We start from the raw sequence: 25,795 nt of genomic DNA, 5'->3' as shown, positions 1-25,795 counted from the left end.
AGATATCAGAGAGCCACAAGAAAGATTGTTAAAGTGTTTATTTGTTTTAAATCACTTGTGTGTTTTTGGGGAAAGTAAAGTTCCTGCTGTAATTCGCCACTATGTACAGGAAAAAGATGATGTGAAGCAAGATGTATGGGTAAGATACAGAGATACTAAAACAGGACAATGGCAAGGTCCTGCTAAGGTGTTATATTGGGGCTGTGGATATCTTTGTGTTTCTACCCCTACAGAATCTTTGTGGATACCTGCTAAATGGACCCGAGCAGCTGTGTTTGATGGAACACCTCAATCAACTCAGCGAAGAGGATCGTCAGCGAGTGGAGATGAGGCTGTTGATCATCCTTCGACCAATACTTCTTAAACTGAAATGACAGTGTAGTTTTGCCATCGACCAAGTGGTTGATCGGTGCAAATCTGTTGATAATATATTAAGCTTGCTTTCGGCACTTTCTACATTTGAATTTAGAGGGCCTAGGATTTTAGCTTGTATTAAGTGTGATAATAGCCATTGTGCAAGGATACTGCTTTTTTGCAGGGGTTGTCTGGAAACTAAGTGGGTGCATCAGTCCCAATTACCTGGATTGTGGTGTAGGAGCTGTGATTTCTATTGGCAGTCCAACTCCTGGCAGAGAGAACTTAAAGCATTTACAGGGCTACCTGGCCGCCAAGGGTTACAGTTGTATGAATCCCCAGAACAGAAAATCCTTGCATGGTTTAGGTGGGAAACCCAGCACTTAGTCAAACATGCTTTAGGGCAATCTCAGTCGTGTATTTTACAGTCTAAGTGTGGTCGGGGTATTCCCCTGTCACAGTCAAGCGTAATAGGTCCGATTTCAGGAGGTCAAGATCCCAACCGACTGTGGGATGATTGTTTGAGAAACCTAAAGAGATTAAATCTGGGCAGATCAGAAGGGAAAAAGAGTAAAGGAAAACAGAGATATTCTTAACGGTTTGTGAGAAACATGTTTACTTGCAAAATGTCTGGGTGGTTCAAAGCAGTGCCCTGGAAAGATCGGGGTGACGTGGCAGCCTTACGCTATTACTTTACTAATCTTTGCCCTTTTTGTGGACAGTGCAGACCATCAAGTATGGGCCCCACTTCAGCCCAAGACTAACATCTGGGTCACCCTGGCAAACTTAACTAACCAGGAGGCTATTTGCCTGTCATTATCCTCTCCCAGTAATCCATTTACAACCTGTTTGGTTGGGTTACCAGCAGATCCCTGGCCATGCCCCTCACATGTACCCACCTGTAGGACCAACAATGCTAGGGCAAGTGTAGATAATTGGGACCAATGGGTTTCCTTTTTTCCCATAGCACCGCAGGAACCCCAAGAATTGGAGCTGTTAGGCTCAGTGATGGCAGATGCATGTCTTAATTTCAACCATAGAAGCCAGCTGCCAGCCAAGAACCATTCCAATATTGTAACTTCCAGCATGGCTATCTACTGTAATGCAACAGCCTGGTGCAATGATACCACAAAGAAAGTGTCAATTCCATCGAATGACCCTATTCAATTGCCAGCAGGATGCTTCCTGATATGTGGGGACCGTGCTTGGCCCGGTTTCCCATCAATGCTGCACGGGGGACCGTGTACAATTGGACAGCTGTCTCTACTCACACCCAACACGTCCATGATACTGAACATGAGCCGCCACCATTGTCGCAATAAATGAATGGCTCATGCATTTGCTGCAGACTGCAGGGATGATGTAAAATTCTGGTCCCCAGAGGCCATAGTTGCAGCATCTTTCTTGACTCCAGGGGTATCAGCAGCAGGTGCTCATGCCGTTTTAAACAAGTTGGGATGTTGGCTTGCTAAGCAAACCAATGCCACCTCTTTAGCACTTTCTAGCCTTTTGCTTGATGTTGATTCTATTCGCCATGCAACGCTTCAAAATAGAGCTGCAATTGATTTTCTTTTACTTGCACAAGACCATGGTTGTGAAGAATTTAAGGGCATGTGTTGCATGAATCTTTCGGATCATTCACAGTGCATCCACTCCCAACTCTCTGAGTTGCGGAGGTTAACTGGAAACTTACAGGTAGAATCGGGCTTTGGTATTGATGGATGGCTCAAATCATTAGGCCTGGGATCATGGTTATGCTCTATTGTTAAGGTCAGCATTATAGTGGGCATTATAGCTTTGTTAGTAGTATAAATTTTGCCGTGCTTTTGCATATGCCTACAGAACATGGTGCAAAAGATGATATCTGCTGCATTTAATCAGACCATGCTTGTTCAACAGAAAAATGGGGGAAGTGTGGAGAGCTTTGTGGACAGTTGGCTAGCTGAGAAAGGTCACGTCAACATAATACCGTTGGTTAAGTGAGAAAGAGGCAAGTCTAGGATTCAGCAGTCAGCGTCCAACCACTGACAAGGACATTATGCCCTTGGTGTAACAACAGGATAGAAGAGAGGATCTTTTGCCAAAAATATGAGGATAGTTTCAGCAGAATAACCACAAGAATGTAGAAGCAGTAACAAAATAACCATAAGAATACAGAAGTAGGCGTGGTTGACCGATAAGTAATTAACCAATAATGAGCTGAGCTTTGCAATATGCATAAGCTTCATTAACACCAATATAAATATGTGTGAACTATCAAAAAGTTCGAGACTTGCTGATCATTCATATTGTGTGCCGCATTTCTTCCGCCGATCCAATAGAGGTCCTGCCCAACCAGTGCTGAGCACAGGGGAAGAATCCCTGCCCTGCTCCTGCTGGCCACACCATTCCTGATCCAGCCCAGGAGCCATTGGCCTTCTTGGCCACCTGGGCACACTGCTGCCTCATGTCCAGCCTGCTGTCCATCAGTCCCTGCAGGTCCCTTTCTGCCTGGCTGCTCTCCAGCCACTCTGTCCCCAGCCTGTAGTGCTGCAGGGGTTGTTGTGGCCAAAGTGCAGGGCCCAGCACTTGGACTTGTTAAATCTCACCTTGCTGGATTTGGGCTCTGGATCCAGCCTGTCCAGGGCCCTGTGCAGAGCCCTCCTACCCTCTAGAAGATCCACACTGCAGGCTGACTTGGGGTCACCACGGTTCCATGAGGCCCCAGAGTGTCTCAGTGGTCTCCATGATTCCATGAGGCCTCCCAGTGTCACAATGTCCCTTTGGTTCCTTGGGCCCCCTTGGTGTCACAAAGTCCCTTGGATCCTTGGGCCCTGCAGTGTCACAATGGATCCTTGGTTCCATGAGGTCTGGCAGTGCAGCAATGCTCTCCTTGTTTCTACAGTGTTACAATTGCCTCTTGGTCCCAAGGGCCACCACGGTGTCAAACATGTTTCCTTCATTCCAGGAGTCCCTGAGGAGCAGCACTGGCCCCTTGGTTCCATGGGGCCCTGCAGTGTCACGATGGCCCCATCGTGACACCAGGTCCTGCTCTGTCACAATGCTCTGCATGGTTCCACAAGGCCCTGCAGGGTCACAGTGGCCTCTTGGTTCCATGAGGCCTCAGAGTGCCACCATGAATTCCTTGGTGCTGCAGTGTCACAATGGAGCCCTGGTGACACAAGATCCTGCAGTGTCCCCAGGGACCCTTGGTTCCATGGGGCACCAAAGTGTCACAATTGTTCCCTCAGTTCCCCGAGTCCTTGCAATGGAGCAATGGCGCCTTGATTCCATTGTCCCCAGGCTCTCCCAAGGGTCTTCTTGGTTCCTCAGTGTCACAATGGCCCCTTGGTTCCAAAAGGCCCCACAGTGTCACAGTGGCCTCTGTGGTTCCACCAGGACCCAGATTGTCACCATGGACTCCTTGCTTCCATTCAGCCCCACAGTGTCACCGTGGCCCCTTGGCTCTGTGCTGCCAGGTCGTACACAGTGTCACCATGGTCCTCTTAGTGCCACCAGGCCCTGCAGTGTCACAATGTCCCCCTTGCTTCCCCAGGACCCTGCAGGGTCACAATCATCAGAGAATCAGCCAGGCTGGAAAAGACCTTGGAGAGCATCAAGTCCAACCTGGGACCCAACACCACCTTGTCACCCCAACCATGGCACTGAGTGCCACATCCAGTCTTTCCTTAAGCACTGCCAGGGATGGGGACTCACCCACCTCCCTGAGCAGCCCATTCCAATGCCCAATCACCCTTTGTGTGGAGAATATTTCCTAATGTCCAGCCTAAATGCCCCTGGTGCAGCTGAAGGCTGTGTCCTCTTGTCCTGTCGCTGTTCCCTGGGAAAAGGGCCCGACCCCCACCTGGCTGCACCCTCCTGTCAGGGAGTTGTAGAGAGTGATGAGGTCTCCCCTGAGCCTCCTCTTCTCCAGGATAAACAACCCCAGCTCCCTCAGCCGCTCCTCACAGGACTTGTGCTCCAGACCCCTCCCCAGCCTTGTTGCCCTTCTCTGGACATGCTCCAGCCCCTCCATGTCCTTCCTAAATTGGGGGCCCAGAACTGGACACAGCATTCGAGTTGCTGCCCAACCAGTGCTGAGCACAAGGGAAGAATCCCTGCCCTGCTCCTGCTGGCCACACCATTCCTGATCCATAGGAGTGCCAGGGGTTGGATAGGGGAAATGGCGGGGAGGGGGTAGGGACAAAGTGTTATTGATTGTCAGCTATGAAGGGTCTTGATTTTTATATATTTTCACACAGCATTAGGAGGTGCTGGGGGTCAATATCAATTGGAAATTGCTGACACCAAATATAAAGAGGAGATGAATACTGGACAAAACAGTTCTCTTCCCTTTTTTTTTCCAATACAGCAGATTCACATTGAAAACACTTGTGAAATTTCTCTAATTAACCACAGAAGAATTGAAATCGTTCATTATTCCTCCGGGCTGTTCTTGTTCAGGTGTTTTATACAAATGTTTATCAGCCTTTTTCACTGAATTCCTCAACTGAAGAGCTCAAGAAAGAGGCCTCTGGTGTAATAAAATTCATTAGCAGCCTCCGAGTGGCTGAGGATCCAGCCCCATCAGAGCAGCAATGAACAGAAATGGGCACAGCTTTGTGGCTGCCCCAGCTTTGGCATGGGCCCTGGGCCTGGAGCAGGAGCAGCTCTTGAGGGCCCCAAGGCCGGGGCTCTTGTGCTGCCCTGGGCAGATGGGATGGCAGCAGGGGCTGCAGAGCTCTCAGCACCTCAGCCCGAGGGGAGCAGGGCAGACAGGGAGCCTCCTTTGGCCTTGGCCAAGCACCTTCCCCCATGGCTGGGGCTGAGTCCTGTGGCAGCTGCAGCTGCTGCTGTGGCCTTGGCAGGGGCTGAGGCCGTGGGGCCAGTGCCCAGAGCAGCCTGGCCTGAGCAGAGCTGTGGGGCCAGAGCCGGCTGGGCTGGGCTGGGCTCAGAGAGGCCCTTGGTGCTGCCCAGAGCTCAGGGCAGATGGCAGAGCTTGCAGGGAGCTGGGCTGGGCTCCGAGAGCCTGGCCCAGAAACCATCAGTGTCCATCTCAGCCTGGCTGAGCGTGCAGGGGCCAAGAAGAGCACCCCAGGGTCTGCAAGTTCTCTCTGTGGCAGCTGAGCTTGTGACCCCTTGAGCCCTTCCAAGTGCTAGGGCTGCCCCTCCAGCTCCAGAGGAGATGTGATAGATGGGAGCAGACACCAATAATTACTGCTGGATTCTTTATTTTGTTTGCTTATACAGCTGGTCTGGATCCATATGTAGAGGAGGTGTTTTGTGTCAGATATGCTAGAGTGATAAGAATAAGAAGGTTCCAGATGAACCTTCCAACCAAAGGTTATATTTGTATCTGCTCATTAATGAATCATTATTAGCAATATAATCTCTGTACATGTTCATTGGTGAAATATGAATTTACTTTTTTGTATTTGGAAAACAGAAAAGGCCCCATCTGACTTTGTTTGGGGCTGAATAGTCAAAGTCACCTCCCTTGGTTCCTCCTTGCGCCCTGGCCAGGCTTTGGGAGGAACCCAAGAGGAGGATGAAACCAGATGTTGCCACACTAGAAGTGCTGTCAGTTTGTTCATTCAGCACTGTCAGAGCTGGGCCCTCTCCCAGCGGGCTTGGAGCCTCAGCTGTGGCTGGAGGCACCTGCAGGAATTGCCAGTGCCCAGGAGTGGCTCTGCAGCCCTTGGCTGTGACAGCTTCCCCAGCTGCTGTGTGCGTCTGGGGGATGGTAAAGCCTGAGGGTAACTGGGGCTGGATCTTTCTCAATCGCTGCAGGCAATCTTTGGTGGGGATGGTTGGGTGCATTGCTGAGCTGGTCCTTTTGTAATTATTTTCTAATGATTATGTGTTTTGCTGAGCTTATGCTTTTGTAATTTTTTGCAGATTTACATTATATAAATTTCACAATTCCTTCAGTTGGTGTCTGTGTCTTTGATGCTGACCCTGCCCACTGGCAAAACTGACCCTGTGGGCTCCATAGAACCAAGGGGGCCCTTGTGACACTGAAGGGCCTCCTGTAACCAGGGGACCGTGGTGACCCTATGGGGCTCCATGGAACCAAGGGGCCATTGTGACACTGTGGGGCTCATGGAACCACAGATACCATTCTGACTCTGAGAGGACTCATGGGGACAAGGGGTCCATTGTTTTCCCCTCCCTGGCACTGCCCAGTTCAGTCTTTCCCTGCCCCTGCCCCAGCCCAGCAGAGCAGCAGAGTCAGGTCAGGCCCTGCAGCAGGAACTGGAGGCCCTGGAGGTCAGGGACAGCCACTCTGTGTCTGGGATGCTCAGCAGAGGCTCAGCTCGGGCAGCTCCTGCAGCCCCAGGGCCAGCCCCGCTGCCCAGCCCAGCAGCAGAGTTGGCCCCGGGGCTCCTCAGGCAGCTCCTGCTGGCCCAGGGGCAGGGCAGCCTCTTGCCAGGGCTCCTCTGCACCCTCACGGGCTCCTGCCCTGCTCCTGGCCCATGCCAGCTGCCCCCAGAGCCTTTCCCAGGGGAACACGTCTGTGCTGGCCCGAGCAGCCATTGCTGCAGCCCCTGCCCTGCTGCCCAGAGCCCCGAGCTGGGGCTGCTGCTCTGCAGAGCACGGGGGCTGTGCTGCCTGGGGCCCTGGGCTGCCTCTGCTGGGCTCTGCCGCTCAGCCTGGGACACAGAGGCAGCTGAGGGTGCTCCTGCCCTGACCCCCTCCCACACGGGCTCTGCGGGGCCATGGAGGGGCTCAGAGGTGCCTGCCTTGTTCCAGGGCTGCCAGAGGGGCTCGGGGCTGCCCTGGATCCTCCTGGGGGAGATCCCTGAGGGGCAGAGGAGTCAGTGCCCAGACTCCTTTCCCTGTGCCTGCTGTGTCCCTGGGCTGCAGAGCTCTCCTGGCTCACAGCAGACATTCAGGCCTTGATCTCAGGGTGACCCCACCCTGGCCAGTGCCCAGTGAGCTCCACTCCCTGCTGGTCCCTGGCACACTCTGTCCCTGCAGGTCCCCTGTGCTCTCCTGCAGCTCCCAAGGCCCTCCAGACAAACATTCCCCTGCCATCATCCCTGGCACAAGCTGCAGAGCCCCAGGAAGGTTCAGAACAGACCATTCAGCATCTGATGGGCACTGGCCACCAACAAGCAAAACCTGACCCAGACCTGAGTCCCCTGAAGGCCCCAGTGAGACCCTGATCTCATCCCACTGAGCCCTGGGAGAACAAGGAACACAAGGAGCCTCTTGAGAGTCCTGAGAGTGACTCTGGAGGGGAGCAAAGCCTCCCTGCCCTGCCCTCAGGAGATGCCCTTTGCTGATGGAGCTGCTGTGCTGGAGCCCACCTGTGTCCCAGCAGTGCCCATGGCCTGTCCCTGCCTGAGGTGACAGCAGGGACACGCAGCAGGACAGGGACCAAGCTGCCAGAGCACTCTGGCCTTGCACCCACAGCAGGGCTGGGAAGGGGAGTGTGGAGCTGGGGGGAGCAGATGTGCAAAGAGGCAGGGCCATTGTCCCTGGCCATGCTGCTGTGCTGGGAGCCCCTTCCCTCAGCCTCTGCTCACAGGCACTGCCCCTGCAGAGCCAGAGAAGGGCTGAGGAAATGCCTTGGACACACAAGTCAGGGCAGACACTGGATTTTATTGAAATGAACAGGAACAAGACTCCTGAAAGTCTTTGTGTTACACAAGAAAAGTAGATGTCCATGTAGACATGCTCAGCAGAGTATTACAGTATTTTATAAAAAACATTATAACACTAGTAAAATAATAAGAAAAGGTCCCAGTGAAAAACTGCACAAATAGGAAAAAAAGGCTGAGATTGTAAAGAGTTACATTCTGAGGGTTATGGAGCAGAAAAAAGAGAGTTTATTGTTTCTGAAAGATAAAGTCATCATTTTCCTCAGGGCATCCTTGAGCTCCTGGTTCCTCAGGCTGTAGATGAGAGGGTTGAGGGCTGGAGGCACCACCGAGTACAGAACTGACAGGGCCAGATCCAGGGATGGGGAGGACATGGAGAGGGGCTTCAGGTGAGCAAATGCTGCAGTGATGAGGAACAGGGAGACCACAGCCAGGTGAGGGAGGCAGGTGGAAAAGGCTTTGTGCCGTCCCTGCTCAGAGGGGATCCTCAGCACAGCCCTGAAGATCTGCACATAGGAGAAAACAATGAACACAAAACAACCAAATGCTAAACACGCACTAACAGCAATAAGCCAAAGTTCCCTGAGGTTTGAGTGTGAGCAGGAGAGCTTGAGGATCTGTGGGATTTCACAGAAGAACTGGCCCAGGGCATTGCCATGGCACAGGGGCAGGGAAAATGTATTGGCCGTGTGCAGCAGTGAATAGAGAAAGGCACTGGCCCAGGCAGCTGCTGCCATGTGGGCACAAGCTCTGCTGCCCAGGAGGGTCCCGTAGTGCAGGGGTTTGCAGATGGACACGTAGCGGTCGTAGCACATGATGGTCAGGAGGAAATACTCTGCTGAGATGAAGAACATAAAGAAAAAGAGCTGAGCAGCACATCCTGCATAGGAGATGTTCCTGGTGTCCCAGAGGGAATTGTGCATGGCTTTGGGGACAGTGGTGCAGATGGAGCCCAGGTCAGTGAGGGCCAGGTTGAGCAGGAAGAAGAACATGGGCGTGTGCAGGTGGTGGCCGCAGGCTACGGCGCTGATGATGAGGCCGTTGCCCAGGAGGGCAGCCAGGGAGATGCCCAGCAAGAGGCAGAAGTGCAGGAGCTGCAGCTGCCGTGTGTCTGCCAATGCCAGCAGGAGGAAGTGCCTGATGGAGCTGATGTTGGACATTTGCTGTGTCTTGGCATGGGGATCTGTAAGAAAAGTAATCATGGAATAGTTGGGTTTGGAGAGGACTTGAAATATCCCAGCACAGCCTGGGGGCACTTTCCCCCCACTGCCTGCCCAGGGCTCTGCTGCCTGGAGCTGTCCCTGCCAGCAGCTGCTTCCCTGTGCCCAGGGCTGGGCCCTGCCAGTGCTGCCAGAGCCCAGCCCAGCCCTGGGGGCTCAGCTCTGCCCTGCAGAGCCCTCCCAGCTCAGGCACTGCCCAGGGGCAGCTCTGGCTCTGCAGGCTCTGATGGCAACGTCAGAGCAACACTGAGGAGGTTCTAAAAGTGACACTGATGCTGCCTGTGAGGGGCTCTGTGCTGATTTCTGTCACTGCTGGGTTTTGTAAGATCTGAGAAAAAATGTTTTTATTTTTCCAACCTGAACTGAGAGATTAATATCTATGGGTAATTTCCCATCCAGGAAACACAGAGCAGTAGAATAAAAAGCAGGATTTTCCCTTTTATGCAGCCCCTGACTTGCTGGGCTCCCTGTATAATCTACTTGGAAATATTCTGCAGTTCAATGCCATGCTGGGAGCAGTCCTGAACAATGCAGCATCCTCCCCACACAAGGAGAACACTTCCAAGCCTCACCAGCTGTCTCCTGCCACCCAGACCTTGTCCCCCAGTGCTGGGAGCAGCTCCCTGGGCTGGCTGAGAGCTGTCCCTGGCAGGCAGCAGAGTCCCTGCCCCAGCACAGCACCCTGGGCTGCAGGACCCTGCTCTGCAGGACAGCCCTGGGCACCCCTGGCTGCTCTGCACAAGAGACAATCAGAGAATGTACTCACAGGCTCTGCAGGCATTGGGATGTTCCAGCTTCAGGAGATGGCTCCAGGAGCTGCAGCTGCATTGTCCTGCAGCCAGAGGTTGCTGTGCCAAGGGCTGGCAGTGATTGTGCCCCAGGCACTTCTCAGCCCCTTCCCAGCCCTGACTGATTGAAGCTCTCTGTGCCTCTGTGCTGTGCCCGGGCTGGCTGCAGGCAGTGCCCCAGCCCTGCTGGGCTGGCAGAAGAGCTGCTCATCAAGAGAAATGTGCTTTTGAAGCTCTTCTTGGTGACCAGGAGCTGCCTCTGTGCCAGGAGCCCAGCCCAGCTCAGCAGCACAGACACAGCACAAGGACTTTAATGAGCCTCTGGGGCTTTGTGCTCAGGCCCTGAACATCAGTCCCTGAGAGGGAGCTGAAGAAACCTCTGCAGAACTCCAAGGCAGGAATCCAACTCCAAAGTTTCTTGGACTTTTAATGGGTCCCACTGAGGGACACGACTGAGCAAGTGTCCCCAGGCCCCAGGCAGAGCAGAGAACTGCAGGCAGTGATGACAGGTGGGGACAAAGAGAAGCCAAGTCTTGGTGCCCTGGGCCACAGCAGGGTCTGTGAGGAGACACCTTGTCCTGAGGCCCTGGGGCCTCCTGGCACAGCCCCAGCCAGGCTGGGCACTGTCAGCCCCTTGTGCTGCCCTCAGCATCCCCCCCTAGCCCACATCCCAGTGGCCCCAAGGATCTGCTGGAAGGAGTCCCTGGGGAGCCTTGCTCAGCAATGGCCCTGGGGGCTCCTTCATGCTCCCTGCAGGGACTGCAGGTTTTTCAAAGGACTTTGGCTTTGGCTTTTGCCTTGGAGTCTCTGAGAGGTTTGTGCAATCATGGCCTCCAATTATCTGCTGTAATTAGTCCCTGGAGAGGTTTTGTCAGTAACAACACTGAGTGGGGCTCATTAATGCTTCAGGGTACTTCAGTTATCTTAAGGTACTTGGTGTTTCCCTTTTGATACAGACTCTGTGAGAGGTTTGTGCAATCATGGCCCCAATTATCTGCTTTAATGAGTCCCTGGAGAGCTTTGTACTGACACTCAGTGGGGCTCATTAATGCCTTGAGATACTCAAGGTTTTTAAGATATTTTATTGATTTAAGAGTACTTTTAGGTACTTTTAAGGATTTTCCTTCCCACACTGAGTCTCTGAGAGGTTTTTGTGCCATCCTGGCCGCCAGTTCTCTCCTCCATGGAGTCCATGAGGATTCTCTGTTGGGTATCTTCCTCCTTTCTCTTTTACAACAAAGATGGAAGTGAAAGAATTTTGTAAGACTTTCTAAAAGCATCTAAACAAACATGGGACAATTAACAATCGAACAATAACCACTAAGAGAATTCATAGTCCTCTTTTAGCCAGTCATCATCCAACCCTTTAGTCCCTTGGATTGGAAGATTTTCTTGAACCAGTCCTTGTTTTCCACTTGAAGCTTCTTGAAACCTTCAAAAGTACCTGAATGCTCTTGTGGATTGACTCACTGTGGCTGGAGAGGTTCATGCAGCACATGCCCTCAGAGTCTACACAGCCATGCCCATGTGCCCAGAGTAAAAACTCTATCGCTGTTCTGCAAGGTGGCGTGTCTGATGGTCTCTGTGTCTGAGGGCAGCCACTCAATGTGAGGGAGGCAGCATTGGTTTGCTTACTTAACAGGCACCCAGGATGGTCTGATTGTCCTAAAGCTTTAGCTGCAGCCACCCAAGGTGGTCCAAATTGGGGGTGCTACCACCTGATACCTGGATAAAAGCTTGCAAAGCCATCTCTTTGATATCATCCCATACTTCTCTGGGGATACCTGCTGCTTGATCATCTGGTAGGCTGTGTTGTCCTTCTCCAGCTAGATGGTTGATTGTCAATTCTGCCCTTGCCTCATTATTAGCATAGTCTGCTATTAATTGATTTAGTAAACACTTCCATCCCCCTTCCCACAAGGTGTATTCTGTAGGCGACAACAACATGGTCATAATATATTTTAAATCATAGGGAGTTAAGACATGTGCTGTAAACAAGGCCCTCATTAGGCCAATAAAACAAGGTAAGTCCTTCCTATGGTCTTTAGCTGCCCTGCACAGATCCTTGATTTCCCCGTAAACCAATGGCTGACACCTGGGATTCTGCCCCCTTCTTTCATAACATATGGGGGCAACAAGGAGTTTTCAGACTATTTTCCTGTCTCCTTCCTTAACTGCTTCTTTCCAGATCCTTTCCTAGTGATCTTCTGGGGTTGAGAGGCGAGGTGGCTCTGGGGAATCTAAACTGTCTTCTGAGGACGATGAATAACTTGGAGCAGAAACATTTGGATTAGAAATAGTGTGACAGTTGGGCTTAATATCTTTGATCATGGGTTTATATTTTTGCCGGAGGGTGAGGAAAAGGGCACTGCCATTTTGTCAGGTGTTCCAGGCCTTGATTTAGGATGGCGGACTTCTGGGGTGGAGTTCTGGAGGCATGGCCCAGGCTGGAGAGGATGATTGACAATGGGGGTGTGACCTGCAATGGTGGGGGTGGAGTCTGGAGGTTCATTCAGGGTGGAAGAGAAGGTTGTGGTAGCAGGAAGTGGAGGAGCCAAGATGGAGGGAGGATGGTTGGGCTCCCGAGCCACATTCGGGCTCCTTCCGTCTTGAGTCTCCAGGGCATGATGCTCCAAGACAGCGTGGCCATTGCCATCTTGGACCATCGTGGAAGGTCTGAGAAAGGCAGGTTTGAGGGGAGGTCCCGTGTTAGGAGTGACCAACAGATTGAGTTTTCAACAAAATGCTTGCTGGTGAAGGGTGGTGTGGAAGATGAGGAGCATGTGGGATGCAATGGGGTCCATTTTGATCAAAAGGTTGTACAATTTAACTCCCACTGAGTCCCAAAATCCAGTGGTATGGATTTCATCAGCAGAGGTGTCTGGAAAATTTTTAATGATCCACCTCATGATTGATTTTAATTCGTTCTTTGAAAATATTATGTCATGATCAGTGAGAATTAAAGCATCCATATACGCTCATTTCTACTTTGGACATCCGGCTGCCCATTTTCTCTTTCTCTGCCTTAGAGGGAAGAGCCACCAGAACACCCCAAATCAATTATGGGATGTGGGTGCATATTGTAAAAACACAGTGTCAAAATGGGCAATAAATGTCTTCCATTTCCCCAAACCCACCTGCAATCCTATGCAGGTGAAACCGTCGTTGTCCTTGCCGATCCTGGGCAAGGTCCCTTGAAGCAACGATGAATCTGCTGGGCCCGGCACAATCCAAAATCCCGGGGAGCACTGGCCTATCCATCAGCTAACCCCAGCTGACATGACTGACACAGGGAGCCCTGAATGTCATGGTCCCTGTTTGGGCACCCATGGTCACAATGAAGGTGGCTGTGACAAACCCCTCTGGTTCCCTGACTTCAGGGCGAGGGTGGGGAACACGAAAAGGAGCAATGGATCAATGGAGTTGTTTAAAGGGAACTTTAATAACAGGGTGAAAAACAATAAACATGGAGAAGTCGAGAACAGTGTGAGGGGCAGGATCCAAAGACCCGAGACAAAGAGGAAGAAACAACATGTACACTTGGGGGTAGAACACTCTAGAACAATAACCCTATAGGGGAAACAAGTAACCAATAGGGGAGGAGAACTTGGACAAGTTAGCACAGCAACACTAAAGGCTTAAGGGATAACTCTCAAGCTTACCCTAAGTTAAACAAATGATTCCCAGGGCTTGAAACTCATGCCCAATTCTTGTGGGGTAAAATCTGGCTGACTCTGAGTTACAGCTGGGCTAACTCCCACATTGCTGATTTGCACTGGCCCCTTGGGACCATGTGGCCCAACAGAGCCACAATGATGTCCTTGGTTCCATGAGGCCCCACAGTGTCACAATGGTCCCTTGGATCCCTGGTGCTCTGCAGTGCCACAATGGCCCCTTCATTTCACAAGGCTCCCAAGTGTCACACTGGTCTCCATAGGAAGGAAACCACGGAGCCCTCGTGTTTCAGGAGCTGATGAGCAGCAACCACCAGAGGCCAAGGCATGCCTGACCTGTCTGTCCTGGCAGGTTTGCTTGGAGCAACCCTTGGATATTCAAAATTATGAATGTGGAATCCTAATATCAGACATTTGTGCCTGGAGAAGGATGATTTTTTCCATACAAAGAAAAGCAGAGAGCCCTTTCCAGTGTTTGGAAAACAGGTGAGTTCTGGCACTCAGGAGTTAAAGACCAGCCAGACCTGTCTGTCCTGGCAGATTTTGTCTGGGAGCAATCCTTGGATACACAGAAATTTGGAGGTGGAATCCTAATTTCGGCCATGGATACCTGGAAAAGATGGACAGTTCTTTTCCATACAAAGGAAAGCCCAGAGCCCCAGTGTTTCAGGGGCAGATGGGAGTGGCCTTCCACATTCCAAGGTCAGCCAGACCTGTCAGGCGACCCCTGGGAGGCCAAGGCAGCCACAGCTATTTCATGTTCCCTTGGTTCCACAGGCCCTGGAGTGTCACAATGGCTCCTTGCTCCCATGATGCCCTAAGGTGTCATAATGGCCCCTTGACTACACAAGTCCATAAGGATCTTAATGGTCTCCATGGTTCCACAAGGTCCCACAGTGTCCTAATGGTCTTTGGGTTCCATGAAGCCTCGCTGTGTCCAATGGCCCCTTGGTTCCATTGAGGCCCAGTAGTGCAACAATGATTCCCTTGGTTCCACAAGTTCCTATAGTGTCACAATGGCCCCTTCCTTCAATGGGGCCCCACAGTGTCACAATGGTCTCCATAATTCCATGGGGCCTTGCAATGCCACAATGGTCTCCATGGATCCACGGTGCCCTGCAGGATCACAACGGCCCTTTGGCTCCACAAGGCCCTGAAATGCAGCAATGGCCTCTTAGTTCCACAAAGCCCTGCTGCTTCACACTGGCCCCTTGGGACCATGCGGCCCAACAGAGCCACAGTGATGTCCTTGGTTCCACAAGGCCCCACAGTGTCACAATGGCCCCTTGGATCCATGGTACCCTGCAGGGTCACTACGATGCCCTGCATTTCACAAGGCCCCAAAGTGTCACAATGCTCTCCATGGTTCCTCAAGGCCCAAGAGTGTCACAATGGCCCCTTGGATCCATGGTACCCACAGTGTCACAATGATCCCCTTGGTTCCACAAGTTCCTACAGTGTAACAGGTTCCACAAGGGCCTGCAGTGTCACCATGGCCCATTGGTTCCACAATGCTCCGCAGTGTCACAATGGTCTCCATAGGAAGGAAACAAGTGAGCCCCAGTGGTGCAAGGTCAGATGAGAGGCAGTCACCAGAGGCCAAGGCTGGCCAGACTTGACTGTATTGGTAGATTATTTTGGAGAGTAACCCTTGAATATAGGGAATTTTAGTGCTGGAAACCTAATTTCAGCCATGTAAGCCTAGACAAGAAAGACAGTTCTTTTCCATAGGAAGAAAAGCACAGAGCCCCAGTGCTTCACAGTCAGATGGGAAGTGGCCCTTGGCATGTGGGGCCTGTCAAACAGCCACCCAGGAGGTGAAACCAGGCAGACCTGTTCCATGTTCCATGGACTTCATGGGTCCTAACACTGTCACAATGGTCTCCTTGATTCCATGAGGTCTGGCAATGTCACCATGACTTCTTGGTTTCATGAGCCCCAACAGAGTCACAAGGGTCCATTGGCCCCACGCAGCCCCGCTGTGTCACAATGGCTCCTTGTTTCTATGGGCCCCAATGTTTGATCACTGACCCTTGCTTCTATAGGGCCCCTGAGTTGCACAATGGTCTCCTTGATTCTATGAGGTTCCATAGTGTCTTTGGACCTGCATTGTCACAACTGACCCATGGTTCCATGAGGTTCCGTAGTGTCACCGTGGTCGCTGTCAGAGGCTGGATGAGATCCATGTCCCGAGACACCTTGGGATGCTCGGAATGCCCATGTGGGGCCAGGGCCAGGTCAGGCCTTGGTTTGTGGTGGGACAGAGCCCCGCCCCCAGCCCTGGCCTGGCACAGCTGTCAATCTCACAGCACAGCTAACCCAGCTCTGATTGGCTGAGCTGTCAATCAATCACACACCAGCAGCTGGTGCTACCCTGGCTCTGATTGGACAAGCAACTGGCAGGCCCAACCCAGGGGCGGGGCCATGAAGGCCCAGGGTGTTAAAAGCCAGAGCACGAGGCCAGCCCAGGGTCTGGATCCTGCCTTCTGCTGGGGTTCCTCTGCTGGCGATGCTGGAACCCCAGCAGTTGGTACCTGTGTGCGTGTCTTTCTATGGATCTTCTGTCTTTCTCTTGTTCTCTATTTCTTCTCCTTCTAATCCTGGAACATTTACTTACCTGGAACATTTTTGGGTAACTTAACATGTCAAGGGTTAAAGATTTTTAGGTTAAATGTGTGGGAATCCAGGCCACAGGGAATATTTCTCTGTCTGCTCTGAGGGCTCCTGACCCCCAGAGAAACACTGCCTTTAACCTTCGGCAATGGAGAGGACTTCTAGGACTTTGAGACTGATTAGAATTTACCAAACTGAGAAATAGATAATAGATAGTACTATACTATGTCTCTTGGGTGAGAAATTTAGGTTTTGGGATTTTTAGTATGGTGTAGATAGGAAGCAAGATGCAGGAATTGGGGTGTAGTCCCTGTCTTCTTCATCTACTCCATTTTCTGCAGTGTTGGTGGCACAGGGTGATTGGTCAAGGAAAGCACAGTGCAGAGGTCATGTGGACAGTCAAGGGATGAGTTAGTGATTGATAAGTAGAAATAATGTATGTTTTAAGAATTAATTGGATGAGAAAACTTTAAAAGACCTTGACACTGTACATTTTAGAGCCATTTTGAGGTGTTTTCCCAGCATGCTGAGCCTGGTGTGGACAGCAATGCAAAACTTTAGATAAGATAAGAAAAAACAAGAAGCTGAAGACTGAAAAAGTCCTGTGCATCTCCTTTTACCTGGCACAGAACTGCAACAGGAGGGTTTCCTCCATCCAGGGAGCCCCCAGAAAGGCCCAACAGAAAACAAACATCAATGACTGGTGCCCTGACAATGTTTGAAATAAGTTGGCTCTTTTCCATAAAGTTGTTTACTGAAGGGTGTTGTCTTAATTGGCCAATCATGTGAAATGTGTTGATTAAAGGACCAGTGAGGTCCACCAGTAGAAAACCAAGATATAAAAGAAGAGCATTGAAAAAACAGGTGGCTTTTAGCCCTTAGCCTTCTGATCTGGGTCAGTGTCATCTCTGATTCAATGGTGACATTTGGGGATCTATTGGGGCTCATTTCAGATCCTTGAGACCCAACAAGAGCTTCTCCAATATTAAACTTTGCCTGAAGCTCCCACTGTGCCCATGACAGGAGCCCCTGTGAGTGTCTGGGCCACCCCGGTTCTTTGGCAGCCTGGGGACTCCTGGGATGTCACCGTGGAGCCCCCGTGAGTGCCTGTGACAGATCGGTGCCTTTGCAGCCCAAGGTGCCCTGGGATGCCACCATGGAATGGCTGTGACTGCCTCTGACCACAGGGCTCTTTACCATCCCCAGAAAGCCCTGGGAGGTCTCCATGGAGCCCCTGTCTCTGTGTGTGACATTCCAGCTCTGGAACAGCCTGGAGACTCTTGGAAAGATCCCATGGAGCCCCTGTGAGCGCCTGTGACAAATCTGATCCTTAGCAGGCAACCATCACCAGCAACCCTGTTGCTATGGTCAGTTTCCATGGCAACCATCACCAGACCCCTGTTGCTATGCTCAGTCCCTTGGCAGCTCCATGGAGACCCCATGCCAGGGGTGGTTGCCATGGACACCAGCTCAGGCCTGCAGCCAGAGCCCGTTGCCATGGCAACCATTGGCAGCCCCATCCCCAGGCTGATGGGATCCCAGAAGCACAGAATTGGCTGAGCTGGGAGGGACCCATCAGGATCCTCCAGTCCAACTGCTGGCCCTGCACAGGACACCCCAACAACGCCAGCCTGGGGCTGGCAGCGCTGGCCAAACGCTGCTGCAGCTCAGAGAGCCCTGGAGCTGGGACCCTTCCCTGGGGAGCCTGGCCAGGGCCCCAGCAGCCTCTGGGCAAAAACCTTTTCCTGACATCCAACCTGAGCCTGCCCCAACTCAGCTGCAGCCGTTCCCTCCACTCCTGTCCCTGGGCACCAGAGGGAAGAGGTTCCCACAGCCCCAGACAGGGACCCGCTCCCAAGGCTGCTGCCATGGCCACCAGGGCTGGGACCAGCTGGGATGCTCGGTTTCCACGGGCCGGGCTTCAGGAATGGGATTCCCCAATTTCCTGCTCCCTCTAAAACCGCGCTGCCCTCGCTGCCCACCCGCCTCCCATGGAAAGCACAAAAGGCAAAGATCCCGGGCTGGGAGAAGAACAATTTATTGGGAAGAGCAACAAGATAAGGAACAAATGGAACAGAAACAATATTGATAACAGAAGGGATAAATAAAACTATTTACAGGGAAAACTACAACATCAACTACTGGCTCTTCCCAGTTTCGTATTTCCCCTCCCTGGAAAGGACACCCTTCTCCTCAGGGAGAGAGAGAGTCCCTTTCCTGCCCCTGGCAATGACCTGAGGTGTGAGTGAATGTAATGACAGGGCCATGGCCAGACCCTCATGTTCTTCATTCCACACCATGTCATTGACAGGGGAAACAAAAGGTACAAGTGTCTTCCCAGCATGAATCACAGGGAACATGGATCACCCGGGCTCTTTCCAATGTGGGTTTTCCCATGGGGGTTGAAGCTGGAGCTGGGCACAAAGCTCCTCCTGCACTTGGGGCTTTTGCAGGGCGTCTCTTACCAGTGCCTCTGTTGGTGTCTTGTCAAATGAGAGCTGCTGGTGAAGCTCTTCCCACACTGGGAACACTCGTAGGGCCTCTTGCCAGTGTGGATGCGCTGGTGGGTGATGAGGAGGGAGTTGTGCCTGAAGCCCTTCCTGCAGTCTGGGCAGAGGAAGGGCCTCTCCTCTGAGTAAATCCACTCATGCAGGAGGAGACTGGAGCTGGTCTGAAACCTCTTCTGACACTGGGGACACTCATAGGGCCTCTCCCCAGTGTGGAAGCTTTGGTGCCTGATGAGTTCTGAGCTGCAGCTGAAGCCCTTCCCACACTCCCCACACTCGTAGGGCCATTCCCCAGTGTGGATCATCTGGTGGCTGATCAGGGGGCTGCTCTGCCTGAAGCTCTTCCCACACTCCAAGCACTTGTGGGGCTTCTCCCCATTGTGAAGCTGCCCATGCACCACCAGCTCTGAGCTCTGTCCACCTTCCTGGCTCAGGGTGGGTCTTTCCTCCTCAGAGCACGCTGGGCTGGCTTTGCAGTCCTGCCTCCTGTAGGGTCTCTGGGGCTTTTCCTCCACCCTGTTGGAATTCTGCACCGTGGAGCCACTTAAAATGGCCTCTTCCACAAGGTTCTCTTTTGGGGATTTGTCCTCCCTGGTCTCCATCCTCAGCTCCTTGTCTGGGGGAGGAAGGACAAGGAGAGGATGGGATTTGCCTCCGTGCCAGAGGGAAGGGGAAGGAGATCCCCCCAGTGCATCCCGGGCAGGACGGGGTTGGCAGCAGGGTTGTCCTGCAGCCGGGGGCTGTGCTGGGCTGGGAGATGGAGCAGGAGAGAGGGGGAAAGGGGCACTGACTTCCTCCTCAACTGCCTGGGGCTCCTGGGGCATCTTCCTCTTCCTCCTAGCCTCCTCCTTCATCTGGCGAAGTTTTCAGGATGGAAATTGCTGTTTTGGGAGGAAAACAACAGATGAGCACACTAAACTTTGTACTGGTTTGAAGGCAAACCTGGGGGAGAGTCTAAACCAGAATTACAATTTAATAAGAAAATGAAGATCAAGGCAATGATACAGAAACACTGCCTTAAACTGACAGAGTCAGGATATAACCTGACACCCTGCTGCTCAGGGTGGTGGCTGCAGTCCCATTAAATGGTGGCTGCAGTCCTGTTGGAGCGATGAATGTGATTCTGTCCAAGCAGTGATCCTGTAGAAGGGTCTGCTCTTCCTCTGAAGGTCCAGGGGTGGTTCTGGAGCTCTTGTCCTCTGGGAATCCAGTAGGCAAGCTGCTCCTGGTGTGGCAAGGCTCAGCTTATATCCAGGTAGGAATGCTTGAATCCTCCCCCTGGGCGGAGCATCCCACAATGGGAGGATGGAATTTTATCAGTCCTGCAGTGACACTCAATGGCCCATTCACAGAAGATATCTCCCCTGCAGGGCGTTATCAGGGCTGAGTCATGGAAGAGATCAAGAACACTGCCCCGCCTGTTTATAGCAGTTGATGAAGATGGGCATTGAAAACATGCATTTGGTTCCATCTTACACTGCAACCTGAAACAGTGGGGGAATCCCTGCTCAGGGGGTGAACACCACCCCCCTTACCCAAACTGGCTCAGGTGTAAAACCCCCACCCCGGGAAGGCCACACACACAGGGAACAATGTCACACTTGCCCTGCCCCAGGGGAGGTCTCTGTCCCTGTCACTCCCTTGCTCTCCTCCCTTTTCTCTTTCTTTCCATCTCTCTCTCTACCTCACATTTACTGTTCAATAAAACCCACGTATGATTTGGTCTCTTTAGCACCTTAATTGGGGCAGAGGCATCTCTCTAATAATTTTCTTAACCAGATCGCAACATTATTTTTGCACAGTGAGGTCAGGGCACTGTTCTCTGACTCCAAGTGCCTTTGGCAACAGCGTGGTTGCCTCCACTAAGGAGGTTGTGGTTCTCTCTGGAGGAACTCTTGGAAACTTGGACACAGTTTCCTCTGAGCAATTTATGGGAGAACTGATGAGAAAAATGGCCGTTGTGGGTGGCCAGTGTAAAGAAAATATTTTGTTGTCCTTCCTGGAAAAGTTTGTTAAAATCACTGGAGGAAAGGGAGCAAATGTTGCCAGCAACACTGACAAGGTTCATTCACTCCAAGGTGAGGAACACAAGGCTGCTAAAAGTCCCACAAGAAGCCCAGCTCAAGTAGCTAAATTCCCAAATAACTCCTGAATTCCCATGCTTGGGGGCTTGACAAATGTTAGAACCATTTTTCTCTCCATCCCTGTCACCTTTGTGACAGACACACAGAGCTTTCCCTTCCTTTTGATAATATCTGTATGGGGCCAAATTTGCACTTTTATCAGAACCTGCCAGCAACTGAGCTGGAGCTTTGCAGGGACTGCTGAAACGTGGAATTGCCACAGAATTGCTTTCTATTGTCAGTTTATTCATGTTTGGGATTTGTTTGTGTTTTCATCACATGTGACTTGTGGGAAAATCAAATATTCATCAAAGTGATTTATGCAGAGTTAAGTTTGATTTCTGCCAAGTTGATTTTGTCCAGTGCCCAGGGGATGCTCAAGGGATCTCTGTGCCTCTTGCCCTGGGGGATGCTTGGGAGGGGCTTGGGGGGGGTTGTCCCTGTCCCTGTCACCCCAGGCCATTCCCCAGGGGTGTCCCTGTCCTTGTCACCCCCGGCCATTCCCCAGGGGTGTCCCTGTCCCTGTCACCCCAGGCCATTCCCCAGGGGTGTCCCTGTCCCTGTCACCCCCGGCCATTCCCCAGGGGTGTCCCTGTCCCTGTCACCCCAGGCCATTCCCCAGGGGTCTCCATCACTCTCACCCCAGGGAATGCCTGGGGGGTCTCCCTCCCTCTCACCCCTGTGCCAGGGGGTGCTCGGGGCAGTCTCTGTCCCTCTCAGCCCAGGGGATGCTCGGGGCTCTCTGTCCCCTCGCCCTGGGGGATGCTTGGGGGGTCTCCATCCCTCTGGCCTCAGGCAATGCCTGTGCAGGGCTGGGCACCAGGGGCTCTGTGTCCCTCTCGCCACTGAGGCTGCTCGGGGCTGGGGGGGCTCTGCCACCTTCTCACCCCTGGGGAGGCCGGGGGGGTCTCTGTCCCTCTCAGCCCTGCTGTGACCCCACCGAAACATCATCGGGGTCACAGGGACAGAGACACCCCCAAACCCCCAGAAGGGCTGAACCTGGGATTTGGTTAGGGGCCGAGGATTTAGGAAGGGGCTGGAATTGGGGCTGGGCTTGGAGTTGGGGCTGAGATTTGGATTAGAGCTGGGATTGGGGTTAAGCCTAGACATGGGATTGGCTTTAGGGCTGGGGTTGGGATTGGGTCTGGGGCTAGATGAGTTTGGGACTGGGATGTGATCCCTGAGCATCCCCCAGGGTGAGGGGACAGAGAGTGCCCCGAGCACCCCATGGAAAAGAGAGGGAGACCCCCCAGGCATTCCCTGGGGTGAGAACAATGGAAACCCCCTGGGGAATGGCCTGGGGTGACAGGGACAGGGACAGCCCCACCAAGACTCTTCATAGCATCCTCCAGGCTGAGGGCACAGAGACCCCTCAAGCATCCCCAGGGCACTGGACAAAATCAACTTGGCAGAAATCAAACTTAACTCTGCATAAATCACTTTGATGAATATTTGATTTTCCCACAATCACATGCGATGAAAACACAAACAAATCCCAAACATGAATAAACTGACAATATAAGCAATTCTGTACCAGTTCCAGGATTCATTGGTTCCTGCACAGCTCCAGCTCAGCTGCTGACAGGTTCTGATAAAAGAAAAGTGGAAAATTGGCCCAATACAGAGTATGCAAAGGAAGGGAAAGCTCTCTGTAGCAGTCACAAAGGGGACAGGGATGAAGAGAAAAATGATTCTCACATTTGGCAAAGCCTCCAAGCCTGGAAATTCAGGAGTTATTTGGGAATTTAGCTACTTGAGCTGGGCTTCTTGTGGGACTTTCAGCAGCCTTGTGTTCCTCATCTTGGAGTGAATGAACCTTGTCAGTCTTGCTGGTATCATTTGCTCCATTTCCTCCAGTGATTTTAATAAACTTTTCCAGGAAGGACAACAAAATATTTTCTTTACACTGGCCACCCACAACGGCCATTTTCCTCATCAGTTCTCCCATAAATTGCTCAGAGGAAACTGTGTCCAAGTTTCCAAGAGTTCCTCCAGAGAGAACCACAACCTCCTTAGTGGAGGCAACCACGCTGTTGCCAAAGGCACTTGGAGTCAGAGAACAGTGCCCTGAACTCACTGTGCAAAAAATAATGTTGCGATCTGGTTAAGAAAATTATTAGAGAGATGCCTCTGCCCCAATTAAGGTGCTAAAGAGACCAAATCATACGTGGGTTTTATTGAACAGTAAATGTGAGGTAGAGAGAGAGATGGAAAGAAAGAGAAAAGGGAGGAGAGCAAGGGAGTGACAGGGACAGAGACCTCCCCTGGGGCAGGGCAAGTGTGACATTGTTCCCTGTGTGTGTGGCCTTCCCGGGGTGGGGGTTTTACACCTGAGCCAGTTTGGGTAAGGGGGGTGGTGTTCACCCCCTGAGCAGGGATTCCCCCACTGTTTCAGGTTGCAGTGTAAGATGGAACCAAATGCATGTTTTCAATGCCCATCTTCATCAACTGCTATAAACAGGTGGAGCAGTGTTCTTGATCTCTTCCATGACTCAGCCCTGATAACGCCCTGCAGGGGAGATATCTTCTGTGAATGGGCCATTGAGTGTCACTGCAGGACTGATAAAATTCCATCCTCCCATTGTGGGATGCTCCGCCCAGGGGGAGGATCCAAGCATTCCTACCTGGATATAAGCTGAGCCTTGCCACACCAGGAGCAGCTTGCCTGCTGGATTCCCAGAGGACAAGAGCTCCAGAACCACCCCTGGACCTTCAGAGGAAGAGCAGACCCTTCTACAGGATCACTGCTTGGACAGAATCACGTTCATCGCTCCAACAGGACTGCAGCCACCATTTAATGGGACTGCAGCCACCACCCTGAGCAGCAACAGGGTGTCAGGTTATATCCTGACTCTGTCAGTTTAAGGCAGTGTTTCTGTATCATTGCCTTGATCTTCATTTTCTTATTAAATTGTAATTCTGGTTTAGACCCTCCCCCTGCTTTGCCTTCAAATTAGTACAGAACTCAATGTGCTTATCTCTTGTTTTTCTCTGAAAACAGGATTTCCCATTCCCAAACCTTGACTCAATGGAGGAGGAGGCTGTGAAGAAGAGGAAGGAGCCCTGGGAGACCCAGGCAGTTGAGGAGGAAATCAGTGTCCCTTTCCCCCTCTCTCCTGCTCCATCTCCCAGCCCAGCACAGCCCCCGGCTGCAGGACAACCCTGCTGCCAACCCCGTCCTGCCGGGGATGCACTGGGGGTATCTCCTTCCCCTTCCCTGTGGTACGGAGGCAAATCCCATCCTCTCCTTGTCCTTCCTCCCCCAGACAAGGAGCTGAGGATGGAGACCAGGGAGGACAAATCCCCAAAAGAGAACCTTGTGGAAGAGGCTGTTTCGAGCACCTCCACGGCACAGGAATCCAACAGGGAGGAAAAGCCAGAGAGATCCTGCAGGAGGAGGAGCTCCAGAGCCAGCCCAGGGTGCTCTGAGGAGGAAAGACCCACCCTGAGCCAGGAAGGTGGACAGAGCTTCAGCCAGAGCTCAGTGCTGGTGGTCCATGAGCAGCTTCATGATGGGGAGAAACCCCACAAGTGCTTGGAGTGTGGGAAGAGCTTCAGGCAGAGCAGCCCCCTGATCAGCCACCAGATGATCCACATGGGGAAATGGCCCTATGAGTGTGGGGAGTGTGGGAAGGGCTTCACCTGCAGCTCTGCCCTTGTCAACCACCAGCGGATACACACCAAGTTAAAGCCCTTCTGCTGCCCCAGCTGTGGAAAAGGCTTCAACCGCAACTCCAAGCTCATCATCCACCTGCGCATCCACACTGGGGAGAGGCCCTACGAGTGCACCCAGTGTGGGAAGAGCTTCTCAGGCTGCTTGTTCTTTACCCGACACTAACGGAGGCACCGGTAAGGGAAGCCCTGCAAGAGCCCCGGCTGCAGGAAGAGCTTCATGCACTGCTCCATCTCCATCCCCATCGGAGGATCCACATTTGTCAGAGCCCTGGTGACCCACATTCCTTGTGATACACAGTGGGAAGTTATTTGTGTTCCTTTTTCTTTGCCTATCTTTATCTTTTGATTTATCTTCCTCCCTTTAAAACACAGAAAACTGGGGTAAAAAATTGACCCAATTCATCAAAGGCATCTAAAGCCTCGCATTTCACTTGTGTTTTGAGGGAAACTTGGATTCTGGGAGATATCTGGGAGGATATGGGGGGGGGGGGGTTGTGGGTATTTGGTTGATGAGAGGGATTGATCTGTCAGCTCAAAACCGCTCAATGCCACTGAAAACTATTCAATCCCACCCCAGAATTCCTTGATTCCATAGCCCCTTGGGGTGAAATGGGGTTGGAAGGAGATTGGGCAAAATGAGTGCAAATCAGGACGGTGAGATGAGCATTGGGTGGGGCAGGATGGGTGAGATGGTGTTTGGGAGGTGGGAAATGGGGGAAGTACAGCTTGGGAAGGGGGTCTTGATGTCCAGGAGGGGTGGGATGGGTTGGGGTTGGGACTGGGGAGGTGGGTTGCAGTCTGGAATGAGACAGCCAAAGTTTGGGGATAATGAAGGGAAGGGAAGCCCGTTACTGAGTGAGTTTTTGGATATTCCATGTTCATGAAGAGATGCTGGGGTATCTCACATTTCTGAGGTGGTTTTGGGGCACTCCCCAGCTCTTGGGGGTTTCCTGAGAGCAGCTCCATGGAGCCCCATTGCCAGGGGTGGTTGCCATGGGCAGGAGCTCAGGGATGTAGCCAGAGTCCGTTGCCTCAGTGCTGAAGAGCAGAGAAATGATGAACGGCCCCAGACAACTCCAGTGTGTGTTTGGAGACCTGTGAGCTTACTGGGGAGAGGCCAACAACAATGCCCTGGAGAGATGCACCTTAAGACTCCGGGCGTTCCTCACAGCTCAGGGTCAGGAAAGAAGCTTCCCCCATGGTACCTTGCAGCACTATGTTAATTTCTCCCAGTTCTGTCCTCCGTATTGGCCCT

The 25,795-nt window shown here is 52.2% G+C and overlaps 2 protein-coding genes and 1 pseudogene across 2 annotated transcripts in view; 1 reads left to right on the top strand and 2 right to left on the bottom strand.

Moving 5' to 3' along the window:
- Nucleotides 1-24,703, top strand: part of LOC136569710 (zinc finger protein 271-like) — a 366,367-nt gene extending 341,664 nt beyond the window's left edge. Inside the window, exon 4 of the mRNA XM_066570071.1 lies at nt 24,324-24,703. Within this exon, the coding sequence (XP_066426168.1) occupies nt 24,324-24,703 (380 nt within the window). The remainder of the gene's footprint in view (nt 1-24,323) is intronic.
- On the bottom strand, nt 8,132-9,100 carry LOC136569726 (olfactory receptor 14J1-like). The gene has a single exon (XM_066570096.1). The coding sequence runs from the start codon at nt 9,098-9,100 to the stop codon at nt 8,132-8,134; it is 969 nt and encodes a 322-aa protein (XP_066426193.1).
- On the bottom strand, nt 18,583-19,344 carry LOC136569680 (zinc finger protein 3-like; annotated as a pseudogene).
- Nucleotides 24,704-25,795: the final 1,092 nt, after the last annotated feature.

This window comes from Molothrus aeneus, unplaced genomic scaffold, assembly GCF_037042795.1.
Source record: "Molothrus aeneus isolate 106 unplaced genomic scaffold, BPBGC_Maene_1.0 scaffold_19a, whole genome shotgun sequence".
In the NCBI taxonomy this organism is placed as follows: Eukaryota; Metazoa; Chordata; class Aves; order Passeriformes; family Icteridae; genus Molothrus; species Molothrus aeneus.
Note: the sequence above shows the minus strand (reverse complement) of the source record. Positions and strands in the feature narration are given on the sequence as shown.

Coding starts and splice junctions, on each gene's coding strand:
- LOC136569726 (XM_066570096.1), bottom strand. CDS start 9,100: ATGTCCAACATCAGCTCCATCAGGCACTTCCTCCTGCTGGCATTGGCA.